The 14,749-nt window shown below is 48.5% G+C and overlaps 1 protein-coding gene and 1 long non-coding RNA gene across 13 annotated transcripts in view; one reads left to right on the plus strand and one right to left on the minus strand.

The window, feature by feature from the left end:
• The first annotated feature begins 5,298 nt into the window (after window positions 1-5,298).
• On the plus strand, window positions 5,299-6,701 carry LOC119945020. The gene is made up of 2 exons (XR_005456142.1): window positions 5,299-6,046; window positions 6,462-6,701. It is a non-coding gene; the product is annotated as an uncharacterized LOC119945020 (long non-coding RNA).
• The window catches only part of BBX (BBX high mobility group box domain containing), a 206,886-nt gene continuing 198,332 nt past the window's right edge, over window positions 6,196-14,749 (minus strand). For all 12 annotated transcript variants that reach the window (XM_038766028.1, XM_038766029.1, XM_038766022.1 and 9 more), the window contains 3 exons: window positions 13,214-13,411; window positions 11,970-12,159; window positions 6,196-7,191 (listed from right to left, as the gene is read on the minus strand). In XM_038766028.1, the coding sequence (XP_038621956.1) occupies window positions 7,104-7,191; window positions 11,970-12,159; window positions 13,214-13,411 (476 nt within the window). In that variant the 3' untranslated portion in view covers window positions 6,196-7,103. The remainder of the gene's footprint in view (window positions 7,192-11,969; window positions 12,160-13,213; window positions 13,412-14,749) is intronic.

Raw genomic sequence — 14,749 nt, forward strand, 5'->3', positions numbered from 1 at the left:
AAATCACCCCTTTGTTTTAATGTCCATCTCCCCCTCTAGAATGTAAATTCATTGTGGGCAGGGAACATGTCTAACAACTCTGTTGTACTGTATTCCCAAGTGCTTAATACAGTGCTCTGTGCGTAAGTACAATTGATTGACAATAAATATCATTGATTGATTGAAGGTTAAAGGGAGACCAGAAGAAGGTGCAATGAAGAGGGGTAAGTGTATTCAATTCTTTCTAATACCGGAGCGGGTAAATGGGTGAGATTAGAGGAGAGGATAGAGGTGGGGGGAATCAAGAAAATTGAGATTCCTTTTATCGATGGCATTTATTGAGTGTTCAATGTTTGCGGAGCACTGTATTAAGCCCCTGGGAGAGTTTACAATTCAACAGAGTTGGTACACACGTTCTGTGCCCACAAGGAGCTTACAGTCTAGAGCCGGAGACATTTAATATAAATACATCATTTATAGATACGAACACAAATGCTGTAGGGCTGAGTCTATTAGTCTTAAATCCTGTCCTGGTGACAGGGGTTCCGTAAATAGGCGAAAAGGCCTAATGCGATGTATCTCCCCCACTAAGAGCTTCTGTGAATTTCATTTAGGGGTGACACTCTTTTCTAGGTATGGAGATGTTCTCCCTGTGGGTTGACAGTCTGGGAGACTATGGCTCAAGGGGTCTTCTGAAAGTTGATGTAAGGATTCTGACAAGGCCAATCTCCTACTACAGCTCAGCCCACACACTTGGTCCTCTAGCAGCAGCCTGCTCAATGTCCCCCATTCTTGTCTATCTCACTGGTGGCCCCTTTCCTATGTCCTTCCCCTAGCATGGAATGCCCTCCCTCTCCAATTACTTCAAACTACCCTTCTCCTCACCTACAATCCCTTAGTAAGGTTACCTCTCCCCCAGGAGGCCTGTATTTTATATCAGTGTCTGTGTCCCTGTCTAGACTGCAAGCTCCCTGTGGGTCGGGAACGCGTTTACCAACTCTGTTACATTGTCCTCTCCCATGTGCTTAGTACAGTGCTCTGCACACAGTGAGCACTTAATAAATGCCACGATTCACTGATGGGTGAGGGACAAAAGTAAAATGGATGTGGCTAGTTTCAGTGGGGAAAAAAGAAGCTAAGATTTCATTTGGGAGTTCTGACCAGAATTGTGAAGCCTGAATCTTGTGTTTTATATTTGTTTTAGAAGACGCTTTTCCCCATTTGGTTAAAGGCTGCAGAGTTCCATAGCTGGGAAGGACAAGAAAGGGGAATTATTCCTCTAACACTGATAAACCTGGGGAAAGCTTGTTTTTTCATAGTTCAGGGAGCTAACGGATCCGACCCTCTAAAGAGGGAAAAGTGTCGGTGAGTGGCTTTTGTTACACAGAGATTATCTGTTGGCTGTGTGCTCTAGTCAAAGAGCCCAGGTCGAGGACCTGGGTTCTAATCCTGACTCCACCTAACGCTGGGTGACCTTAGGCAAATCATTGAACTTCTCTGTGCCTCAGTTTCCACATCTGTAAAACGGGGATTCGATACCTGTTTTACCTTGGACAGTGAGCCCCGTTTGGCTCAGGGATCGGGTCTGATCTCAGTGTATTGTATCTATCCCAGTGCTTAGCACATAGTGAGCGCTGAACAGATACCACCATCTTTATTAGCATTTTTTTTCAGAGGGAAGCACAAAGAAATCTATGTGAATGTTTTCTTTAAAATATTTCAACTTTTTATTAAATATTTTATTCAGTTTCAAGATCACAGTTAAAGTACTTTAGCAGGTTATACACATGACCGACCATGTGCAACTTTAGAAATATCAAATTAGGTATAAGATTTTTTGGAAGAAAGAAATTTTTATAAATGTGTATATTGAATTTTACTACACACACACACACACACTTAAGAAAGCAATAATTCTGTGGTACCATTAGATGGAGATCACTTATTACATGGTATGTTTACATCCACTCTAAAGCGAACCAAGCCTGTTCCTGAAAGCAAAAATGATCGACTCAGCCACACTGACCCTTTGAACAGACGTAAGATCAAGCCAGGGTTAGTTAATGGTGTGTAAGGTAAAGCGATTCAAACCTAGGAGATAATCCAGGGATCTGGCGGGGAGGGGGAAAGAAACTCGGGCTGTCTTACAGTTAAATTCCTGAGAGGAAGAGACTAGTTTAATGCAGCCAAAATGTCCAAGAAGATTTATTTATTTCTTTTCAGCACAGCCGCCCCTCATCCCCACTCCAGGCCATCAGAGCTGGTGGACTGGGGTCGGGGTTAGACGCACGGAGTTGGGGGGCGGGTGAGCAGATTACTCTGGGAAATCATTGCAATTAGCTCTCATGAGGTAAGATTTGCGATTTTGGGTGAAAGGTCCATGATCTCTCCCTCCTACGCCCTCGGTGACCCCACCCGGTGACCCGAGACGTCTTTGGAAGATTTTGACAATGTCCGGAACTGTAGGAACTGTGTGTAAACCTGGTCTGTGGTGTAAATAAATTCTGACCATTTTCTGGAAAAAAGACAACAATATCTATCTCTCTCTCTCTCTCTCTCTATATATATATCATATATATATACACACACACACACACACACATACACACGCACGCACACACCAAGAAGTTCAAAAGTGCAGGCTTTCCTCCCTTAATTGACAATTAGAAATTGGCCAACCTGAAACGACGTGGTGTTTCAGAAGAAGCATGACTTGGTTGTTGAAGAGGTGACGTGAGTCGGCGGGGCAGGGGTAAGTGTGGTTCAATGTGACTGATTTCTCTACAGGGACCAGATTTTGCTCCTTCCCTTATCATTTATGAATCCCGGAAGCATCTCAGGGAGGCCAAGGTGGGAATTGAAGAAACGGACCCTCAAAGCCCCTCTAGCAAATGTCCTCTCACCTCCCCGTCACGTCCGGATAAGAAGACGGGAGCGGTGGCGGGGGGAGATGGCGAGACTTGGCCAACGGAAAATGGTCTATGACGTTTCCTTTAGGAACATGAAAGAAGAAAATACGAATGGCTCAGAGGCTGCCAGATGCTTCAGGGGAACGAAATGAAAAGGAAATGGATGAAATTCCGTCTCCTGGGAATGCGCAAGAGTCACAGGCCTGGCCTGCTGCTCATCTATGATAACTACTTCTGGACCCAAAACCACGGCCTCAAACGGGCCCTGTATCCGGGAGCTAACGATGCCCTGCGCAGAGCTGTGACGACCAGTTACATCGGTCTTAGAGGGAACGCGGTACTGTGAGTCCCCCCGCAACCCCCATCTTTCTGGCACACAGAGGGAGACAAGGTTGGCCAGCTTCTCAGCTCGCCTCATTCTGATAAACGGGACGGGCTTTCTGCCTGAGGCCTAGCCAGCCCTGCCTCCGCCCCTGGGGCCAGTCAAGATTGACGTTGAATGGCCCCGAGTGGTACTCGCTTACCTTTAGTGTGAAACCCATTTTACTTCCCTGTCAACGAACCCGTGATTCCGTTTCATGAAGGCTCTGGATCTGGCACTGTTTTTTCGCTGCCTGCGATCAGAGAGGGGTGTGAAATTCCCATCCCAAGGGCCAGGGACTGCAGCGTACAAACCAAGTGGATGCTACCCTTGGAGGCCGGGCAGGCGATCGGACAAAAATGAGCAAGAGTTAACGGCCACGGCTCCGAGGCTTTGACTTGCTCATCTTTCTCTGACCTGGTATGTTTTCTTATTTGTCTTCTGTCCATCCTCCACAGGTGAACTGGAACTGTAAAACTGACAGCTTGGGGGACTGATCATCGACAACATGGCTTTGGGGCACTGTAGTAATATAAAAAAGCTCATTCAATCTTATTAAATAAATACACTCCATGTCTGAAGTCACAGCACAATCATGGGAATAAATACTGTCAGGAATACAACAGCACAGTTCAACCTCCAGAAGGTCTTTTAATGAATTGACTGAAACAGTTTTGGTCTGAAATCGGGGAAAATCACTTCATTCGGGGAATAGAACCTGTATCTCAAAGGGTTTGAAGAATGATTTCTCTTTCCCAACCTCATATACAGTACTCAAACAGTTGAAATAGATGCCTTTACAGTATTCTTTTTTTCACCCAGCTTCTTAACGTCGTAGCTTCCGCCACGCTAATACACTTTACAGAACGCAAAATTACAGAGGAAATACCCAGGTAACTAAATAAATAAAAGTGAAAGAAAACTGGAAACTGGAATAATACAGCATCTCTCTATGTGAGACCAACCCTCCCCCCCCACCCCCCGCCCCCACGTCCAGCATCACAGAGGAGAGTTAGTTTTTCGTTTTTTTCCTGAAAGTTTTATATTACAGATTGGAATTCTGGTTAAATGCATAAATAGCGATAAGTTTCAACTAAATTCAGAAGGGGTTCATTAAGATATGGTACAACATCTTTAGAATAAACAAAAAACAAAGCAGAGGAGCATCATGTTTTGGTTTGAGATATACATAAGGTGCGACTTTCTTCTCTAGAGGCTTGTGGGAATGGATTCACGGATGTAAGTATTTTGAGTTTTGTTTTTTTTTTTTGGCATTCTAAAGTTCACACCGTAGCAATATCAATTCTTCCCCCACACACCCCACCAAAACAAAAAGCCATTGAGATAATAACTGGAAAAAGAGGAAAACAGTAAATGTTGGTCTGAAATTTTTGTGCTAACAAATTCTGTTACCTGAAAATACCCCCAAACCCTAGGAGAGTTAGGGTTGGTTCAATTCTAGCTACTGAAATCAAGACGTCATTTGGAGAACCAACAGGGCAGTGACTAAATAACTATAAAGCTTTGCAGGATTTTCTGCTACTCTCAGTGCCTAACCGCTTAAAAATTAAGCAATTCTACAAAAAAGGTTTTAGAAGTATCTGAAAACAGTCATCTCCAGTAAATTATCCCCCCCTCCCCCAGCCCACCGAAGGGGAAACCCACCAAGGTTTAGGAAAAACAGATCAGGTAAGCTATTAATTCACATAGAAAAAAGTAAGCCTTTGTGGGTTTTTTTTTTTCTTCATCGTCTTAAAAAAGGTACCATTTACTGTACAGAAATCTCTTAAGGAAGGATAGCGAAATTGGACTGGAGGAGGGTGGGACACTCTGGCAAAAAATAGATCTATTTCTAGTTGGGTGGACCTGTCTGTACCATTAAGGTGCAGGGTTTGCACCGCTTTTTTTGGATTTCAGCTCATTCTCTTTGCCCGCCGGGGCCTCCGACGCTCGGCAACTCTGCTGGCATCGGTGACTCGTCTCAGATCTAGGGGAGGGGGTGACCAGGCTGGTTCCCGGCTGGGGACAAAGGGGAGGGAGGCCTTGATGACCCTTTAGGTCGACTCCCCCCACCCCCGGCCCCCCAACAGAGCTCAGAGAACCTCTGCCGATCCCCCTCCCTCTACCAGGCGCGCGATAAGGTGCACGTCTTTCGAACACTGGCACTGCCCATGGAAAGCCCCACCTAGCCTGGGAGAAGAGAGGTTTTTTTTTCCTTTTTTTTTTTTCGTATGGCTATTTCATCAAATCACAGGTACAAAAATCATCGGTATCAATTCAGTCAAGTATAAATAAGAAGGCCGGATTGAACCAGGCAAACTTTTCATCCCTTCCAGACCTATTTCATGAGGCGCTCCCGGATCGATCCCACGCTCTCAAAAATCCGGCCGGTGTGAAGACGGATAGAAAAATTATTGCTGGAGTCCGATAATGACAATTGGGGTTGGATTTTTGTTTTGTTTTTGTGCTGCGATGCCAAAGCGGGGAAATGCTTTGTGCTACGGAACAAATACCCTGTAGAATTTATCGTCGCGGGATTGGTTTTGATTCATCGCTTTGCACCTGTTGCTAGGAGACAGGAGACTGTCAGAATCAGGTGTCTGCATCAATGTGCTGAATGGGAGGAGCCGGGGGAAGGAGGCAGGCTTGGCTCTGGCTTGTGCATGACTGGATGTGTGAAAGCAAGGAGACCCCAAATGCGGGAACGGGTTGGGGGGTTTTGCTCTACAACCTACCGGCTCTCCAGTGACCGCCACTGTTCGCCCGAGGCTGGGACCCCTTTCTCCAGCTGGCCCAGGTGAGGCGGTGGGTGGGGAGGTGCAGATCTGTTTCCCAGAGTTCATGCCATTTTGGAGGTCGTCGATGCTTTCAGGATCGTGAAGTAATACTAAGGTCACTTCTGAGCGATATTTTTCATCTTTTTTTTTTTTTTTTTTTTTTTTTTTTTTAGTTTTGCTTCTTTCAACATTCCCGCCCCTTGCAGGCCCCTAAGCGAAAATAACCAAAACCTCGAAGCATTAGACACGCATATTAAACCTCCGGGCTCTTACCCCAGCGGTGGGGGGGACGGGGGAGGTAAGGTGGGGGGAGATTCACCACGATTTGCCCATTGCAATTCCTAAGGGGGGGGGAGGGGACGCGAGGGAGAGGAAGGAAGGAAAAACAAAACGCGACGTGTAAGAACAACCAGACTTTGCTTGTGTTTTTACCAGCAAAACCACCACTCTCAGTGGCAATTCTCAAAGTGCAGAAAGATGTGAGCCGTGAAGCCAGCACACACCGCTTACCGATGGCGCGCCTGCTCCAGGCTGTTTGGGATTTTTCCGGAACGGGACTTTAAATTTCTCCTACAATATAAATGTCGGCATAACCTATTATATAAACCATCTTAGAACTTAAATCTTCATGTACAAAAATGACTAAGAATATCTAATAATAACTAGTGCAGTGCGTCAGTTTTTGTTTTGTTTTTAGAATAACTAAGTATTATACGAAACTAGTTTTTCCCCACTCTCTGGTTGGTGAAGACGGTTTTGCTCTACGAGCCGCCGCTTCCCAAGAACCATCTATTTACCAGTAAGAGCCTTCAATAGAAAGCAAAGTTCCAGGACAATTCCGTTTTCTGTTCGTGAATTTGCGGACAAATACCATCACCCTCGAAGTGTCCGGGGTCCTTGGGCTGAACCAGGCCCGAGGTCTTAGCTTCTGGCTTCAAGTGAAATCTGGGCCGTGCGGGTGGATAAGCACTTACGGGAAGTCTCTATTTCCCATCCGCTGGGCTGACTGGCTTTCCTCAATAAAGACAAGGCTAGGATAATCGGGAAAGCACACTGTTTTACAATAAAGTGGGGCATTCACTGATCGGCGCAGGAGATGAGTACGGGAGCCTGGGGTCTTTCTTTCGGCTGTCCGTCGCGGGCCAACGGAGACCCCCTCTGGCTTCTGCAAAGCGAGGGAGAGAAGAGAGGAAATCAATCAACCAGGCTGGGGTGCTTAGAGATCCAACTTCTGGGTTCTAATCCCAGCTCCGGTTGCCTGTCTGCTGTGTGACCTTGGGCAAGTCACCTTCACATCTCTGGGCCTCCTCTCTAAATTGGGGATAAAAGTGTGAATCTCATATGGGACAGGGACTGTGTCCAACCTGATTAACGTGTATCTGCCCCAGCACTTAGAACACTGTTTGGCACTTAGTAAGCGCTTAACAAGTACCATTATTAATATTATTATTACTATTGTAATGTCCGGGGAAAATGTCTTCTGTAAGCCTTCCTTCCAGTCTGTAGTTATCACTTGTTTTGTTCTGTTGTTTTTTTTTTTTAAATGGTATTTGTTAAGCCCTTACTATGTGCCAGGTACTGTACTAAGCATGGGGCTCACAGTCTTAATTCCCATTTTCCAGATGAGGAAAGTGAGGCCCAGAGGAAGGGCAGTGACTGCGCAAGGATGACATGCAAATTCGTGAAGCGTTCCATATTTTTCATCCGCCAAGCTAGCTCTCTTCCTCCCTTCAAGGCCCTACTGAGAGCTCACCTCCTCCAGGAGGCCTTCCCAGACTGAGCCCCTTCCTTCCTCTTCCCCTCGTCCCCCTCTCCACCCCCCCATCTTACCTCCTTCCCTTCCCCACAGCACCTGTATATATGTATATATGTTTGTACATATTTATTACTCTATTTATTTATTTATTTTACTTGTACATATCTATTCTATTTATTTTATTTTGTTAGTATGTTTGGTTTTGTTCTCTGTCTCCCCCTTTTAGACTGTGAGCCCACTGGTGGGTAGGGACTGTCTCTATATGTTGCCAATTTGTACTTCCCAAGCGCTTAGTACAGTGCTCTGCACACAGTAAGTGCTCAATAAATACGATTGATGATGATGATGATGACTTGCTCAAGGTCACACAGCCAACCGGTGGTGGAGCTCTGTCTGATTCCCGGCCCCACACTCTTTCCACTAGGCCACACTGCTGCTCAGATTTCCCGTATCACCTAGTGAGAACGATCGAGTCTTCACTGTTGTTCATTCAATCATATTTATTGAGCACTTACTGTGTGCCAAGCACTGTACTGAGTACCTGGGGAGACTTTTCCCCCACTGTGCTTTGTGTACTTTGCATGCAGCAAGCGCTCAGTAAATTGATTAAATAAATGAGTGAATAAAAGGGTGGATCTCACACAATCCCGGCACCTGAGGGCAACTCTCACACAGGCCTGGCGCCTCTGGTAAGCCAGGACTAGGTCTCCCAGCTCCTTTCGTCATCATCAATCGTATTTATTGAGCGCTTACTGTGTGCAGAGCACTGTACTAAGCGCTTGGGAAGTACAAATTGGCAACATATAGAGGCAGTCCCTACCCAACAGTGGGCTCTTCACCCCTCCTGCCTCCCCTCGGCTATGACACTGGCAATGAGAGGTGCTGGAATCGGGATCCTCGGCCCCTCTTCTAGGACAAATTAGCCACTGGCGGAAAACATTTCCATCACTGCGTTTGGAAGGAACCAACCGGAGGGGCCGGGAAAGGGGAGCGCTCCGACAAACTTTCCAGGGGGCAGCTCATTTCCCACCCAGCTCCTCCTTAATAAAGGGAACCAAAAGCCCCCTCTTGGGCAAGACTGAAGGAAAATGACACAAAATTCTAGCAAACTCTACCCATTTGATTTTGCCAATGATAGATCTGGCACCTCCTTGATACTTCCTAGCCAAGTCGGCTGGGTAGGTTCTCCAAGAAATCCATCTTTTCAAAGGCTTAATCATGCCCGCTCCTGGGTTTTCCTTGTTTGTTGCTTTCAGTGGTATTTGTTAAAGCACTAACCCTGTGCCAAGCACTGCACAAAGCTCTGGGTAGATACGAACTAATCAGGTAGGACACAGTCCGTGTCCCACATGGGGCTCACACTCTTTATCCCCATTTTACAGATGAGGTAACAGGCACAGAAAAGTGAAGTTCTCGGACAGCGGACTTGTGGTGGTGCCAGAAATAGAACCCAGGTCCTTTGGCTCCCAGGCAGTGCTCTTTCGCCTAGGTCACGCTGCTTCTCTTTTCCCACAAGAGGCACAATCAACAAAGGTCTAAGTAACTCAATAAATATGACTGACTGAGGCAAACCAATTTCATTACCATCATTTCCACCCGCCCTTGGACACCTGGTGGAAATTACCATTTCTGTGTTACCCGAGCCCGGGCTTTGGAGTCAGAAGTCATGGGTTCAAATCCCAGCTCCACCAATTGTCAGCTGTGTGACTTTGGGCAAGTCACTTAACTTCTCTGTGCCTCAGTTACCTCATCTGTAAGATGGGGATTAAGACTGTGAGCCCCCCATGGGACAACCTAATCACCTTGTAACCTCCCCAGCGCTTAGAACAGTGAAGCGCTTAATAAATGCCATTATTATTATTATTATTATTACCCCCTGCTCCAGCTGGTAGTTTAGACAAGAATCTGACACTCTTGAAAAATCTGCTAAGGAATCCAAACAATCAATGGGAAAATGAAAGAGATAACACGGGGTATGTAACACTCTAAGCAGGGTGTGGATTTTTAGAGGTTTATCTGACTTGAACCCTATTTTGACGCTGCTGATCATCTTTTTTAAAATACCTGAAAAACTGAAATCTGGCTAAGCTTTTTCTTAATATTTTCATAACCCAAATGGTCTTAAACGGCAATGCCATCTTAAGTCGGAGTCAAACTAGTAGATTAAGCCCAGTTGGGCGATGAAGTGTCAATAGAACTGACAGGTCTTTTGGAACAGGATACCGGAAAAGCTGGGCTGTTTTTAACAGTGTGGCCCAGTGGAAAGAGCACAGGGCCGGAAGACAGGGTGTCCGCTCTGTGAACTTGGGCAAGAACAGTGCTTCGCACACAGTAAGCGCTTAACAAATACCATCATCATCATCATCATCATCATCAAGGCACTCTCTCTTTTTCTGGTATCTGTTAAGGACTTACTATGTGTTGAGCACTTGAGTAAGAGGGAGAACAGGAAAACAAAGGCACAGGGAAGTAGAGTGATTTGCCCCAAGCCACCCAGCAAGCAATTGGCCGAGGCAGGATTAGAACCCAGGTCCCCGATTCCCAGGCCTGTGCCTATCCATTAGGCCATGCTGCTTCTCTGAGCTCCTGTCCCCCCATCCATCAAATGGGGATTCAATATCCATTTGCCTTCCCCATTAGACTAAGAGCCCCAGTGTGGAAAAGGGACAGGCTCTGATCTGATTGTGCACTGTTTGGCACCGAGCAAGCGCTTACCAAATATAAAAATAATAATAAATAAAAAATAATAAATAAATAAATAAATAAATAAATAAATAAATAAATAAATAAACAAAATAAGCAGTATTATTTTTAAATGGGATTTCCCTTCACCACCCTATGTACAGTCTGGAGATTTCTTGGGTCACTGTGGTCGGTACCTGCTGATTTTGACCTTCCTTGCTTCAGAAGCGCGGGCCTTGGCTCAGACCCAAAAGTGTGGCCTTCGGGTGAACGCCGGAGACTATCTCCCCGGATTCAGCACAAATCCATCCTTGTTGTGGGAGCCCACGGGGAACTGACCCAACCTTTGCATCACTTGCTGATTCAGGAAAAGGGCGCTATTCATGTGGGGCAGGGATTTTCCAAGCTAAGTAGCTTGTATGTAGCCCAGCACTTAGTACAGTGCCTGGCGCATAGTTAAGGTCTTAAATACCACTAAAAAAAACAATGTACCTGGCTAAACTACTCTCCCTCCTGTTTTGCTGTGGTACCAATCAGTCTGAGTACATGATGATGATGGCATTTGTTAAGTGCTTACTATGTGCAAAGCACTGTTCTAAGCGCTGGGGGAGGTTACAAGGTGATCAAGTTGTCCCACAGGGGGCTCACAGTTTTAATCCCCATTTCACAGATGAGGTAACTGAGGCACAGAGAAGTGAAGTAACTTGCCCAAAGTCACACAGCTGACAGTTGGCAGAGCCGGGATTTGAACCCATGATCTCTGACTCCAAAGCCCATGCTCTTTCCACTGAGCCACGCTGCTTCTCCATGAGTACATGAGTACACGTACATGAGTACATGTTGAGTACATGTACTCAACATGGCCTAGTGGATAGAGCACAGGCCCGGGAGTCGGAAGAACCTCGGTTCTAATCCCATCTCTGCCATTTGTCCACTACGTGACCTTGGGCAAGTCTCTTAACTTCGCTGTGCTTCCGTTACCTCAACTGTAAAATGGGGATTAAGTCTGCGAGCCCCATGTGGGACATGGACTATGTGCAACCTGATTTTCTTGCATCAACCCCAGTGCTTAGTACAGTGCCTGGTACATAGTAAGCGCTTAATAAACACCACAATCATCATCATCAAATCGGAAAGGTGTCATTGTTGAGCAAGAAGCAGCGTGGCTAGTGGATATAGCGCGGGCCTGCGAGTCAGAAGGACCTCTGCCACTTATCTGCTGTGTGGCCTGGTGCGAATCAATTCACTTCTCTGTGCCTCAGTTCCCTCATCCGGTAATGGGGATGAAGACCGTGAGCCTCAGGTGGGATGCAGACTGTGTCCAACCCAAAGAGCTTGCAACTGCCGCAGCCCTTAGTAGAGTGCCTGGTGCATGGTAAGTGCTTAACAAGGACCATTAAAAAACTAAAGGACCAGAAGGCCCCGTATGGCACTCGATGTCTGTCCGGGCTGCCCTCCGGATGCCGCGACCCGGGGAGGGGGCAACGCGGGGCTCGGTCACCAACCTGTGCACGTTCTCCATGGCTGCCACCTCAGCCAGGGCAGCGAGACTGAAGAAGGCAGACACAGCTGGCATGTCTGCGACGCGATGCGCCTCCTCTGCCTCGGTGCTTCCGGGGAACTCATCGCCGCCATCCGGCTCGGCGCCCGCCGCCTTGGGAAGCTCGCTCTGCAGTTGCTCCTTGGCTCTGTCATCTACATGACGAAAGGGGGATGGGGGGGAGACACACTCGTGAGGTTTCAGGAAAACCACAACTGTTCCCTCACGGAGCTGGGCTGAGACCACCCAGGGAGGCAGGGGTTTGCTCAGTCAGAAGACCGTTTCCCCTCAACGATGGTGACCGATGAGCCTTCTCCCTGGAAGAGGAGATTCCTAGCAGGAAATGGCTGCTCTTACAAATCTGGGCTGGGCAGAGGGAGAAAGGGAATGTAAATCCCCATCCCACTGATGAAACATGCAACTCCCCGACCGAAGGAGGCCTAGTGACTTATTCCTGAGTTTTCCTGAAGCAGGAGTTTTGGCATATAACCACACATTGGGCAGAGAGCTCATGTACTTTTCCCTGAGCGGGAAATTGAGAGCTTATGGTTTCTCAGGGATGCTGAGCATTTTGGTGATCATCGCCCCAATCTGGGCACTTAAGCAAGAGTGGGAATCAGGATGCCAGGTGGGGCAAACCAGACCTGCCAGTAGTACCGCAGGAGCGAGGGGAGGTTGCTGGGGCTGGAGACCTGATGCTGGTGGGTCACGGCTGGACAGAGAGGGTGGACGTCAGGCAGATGGGTGGAGATGCAGAGTATTTCCCGGGATTATTAAATCCCAGCAACCCCTTTTCCCACTCGACCCAGATAACAGCTCGTGACTGATTCGAAGAGAAGTACAGGAATGTAAGAGGGCCACCAAGGGCAGCTGTGCAATCAGCCTGTGGAGACTCCCCAACCCAGAAGGTCCGAGGGCTGGAGCCCGGGCAACCCACCAGGTGACTCGGGGAAGACTCGGCAAATGGAGCTCGGGTCCAGGGCACTGGTCATGGCTTTATCGTACTCCCTCTGACCTCTGAACCCGGGTCACCAGTTTCCAGATAAAAGAGAGCAGGGACATCCCGGGGTGGGGAGAGGCTGTGTCACTCCTCACCCCCGGGCTGGCCTGGTCTCGCCACCAGGACCCCAAAAAACCCAGTGGGCACGTGTCTGTCCCGTCTTGGGCCACGCATTTCCCCCCCTCACTCCGGCCCACTCTCCGCCTCACCTAGAGACTCCCCGGCCGGGGACACCTGTCCGTCGGCCGTCCTGACGAGGTGGGTGATCTTCGTTTTCCTCGCTTTCCGCTTCTGGCTGCCGACCAGGGGCTCGTGTGTGGCCGCCGACTCCGCGCTGTCCGGGGTCGCGGCAGCGTTCTTACTCTTCCGAGCCGGCTCCGTCGGGGCTTTGTCTTCGGGAAATATGGCTGGAACGGGAACACAAACACACACACGCAACAAACGTCATCCCATGTGACGACCGCGATGCTGACCGCACAAAACTCCGACCCTCTACCTCAGCCGAACGGGGAATAGGACGCAGCTGTGCGATGTGCGATCCTGTCACATCCCGGGGCTGGTCAACGGCCCTGACCCAAATGTCCCTTGTCCTCTAGGCAGGCAAAGAGATTGGTCTGCAACCGCTCTGAGAAGCGGCAGTGGCCTCGTGGATGGAGAGAGGGCCTGGGAGCTGGTAGGACCCAGGTTCTAGTCACCGCTTGTCACCCGTGTGACCAGGAGCAAGTTGCTTCACTTCCCTGGGCCTCAGTTCCCTCATCTGTAAAACGGGGATTAAGACTGTGAGCCCCACGTGGGACAGGGACTGTGTCCAACCTGTTAACTTCTCTCTACCCCAGTGTTTAGTACAATGCCTGGCACATAGAAAGCGCTTTACAGATACCATTAGGGAAATAAAAAGCAAGCAAACAAAGCAAGACTGGAGAGGCAGAGTAGACGCTACGGAGGATAGTCTGCAAGCAGGAGGAATTAGCATCTTCCCTCACTTCCCACCGCCCTCCGTCTCTGACCCGGTTCTCTGTTCTGGACGCACTGGGGATCCCTGGAGGTCTAGAGGAGGCTTCCAGGGGGTCTCGAGACCACAGACGTTGGGGGGAATGGCATTATTTCTGAGTTCCAACTGCTCCTCTTACAGAAAGGAGGAGAGCCCAAATTCTCCCCACCCCAGTGAGTCCACGATGGGCACGCTCAGAACACGCTGCTCCCAGCAGCCTCGGTTACCGGACTTGGCCGCTTTCCCGTGCCCCTGCCCACCGGGGCCTCTGGGGCTATCCTCCCGCCCCACCCCCTGAATCCAACACCAGCTGGATTTTAGAGGTTGGCGGCGGTAGAAGAGGGTCACTCCAGGCCAGAGAGCTTGTTATCTAGACGAACCACAACATTCTTTGGACCCTGAAGGAGCTGGAAAATTCCTTCTTAGGGAAACCAAGTTCCAGACCCTAGGGTACCCGTGTCCGATGACAACAACCAAATTCAAAAGCTTTACGGGTGCTGCCGAGGGCCACGTGGATGGACACGGCCCCTCCTGCCCCTACCCCCATCCTGAAATGGCTGCAAAGGCAATGAATCACGGGAGAAGAGAGGCGCCATCGAAGTTTCCACCCTGGCAGGCCCGTAGACACGTCCTATTGATGTGTGTCTATCCCCAGGCCACACTTGGCCCCTCATCAGCCCCTCCAGAGAAATCCCCTCCAGCCCCAGAGAAAGGATTGCAAGGGGCCATCTCTCCTCCTGCGGGGAGCCACCAG

Source organism: Tachyglossus aculeatus, chromosome 24, assembly GCF_015852505.1.
Source record: "Tachyglossus aculeatus isolate mTacAcu1 chromosome 24, mTacAcu1.pri, whole genome shotgun sequence".
In the NCBI taxonomy this organism is placed as follows: Eukaryota; Metazoa; Chordata; class Mammalia; order Monotremata; family Tachyglossidae; genus Tachyglossus; species Tachyglossus aculeatus.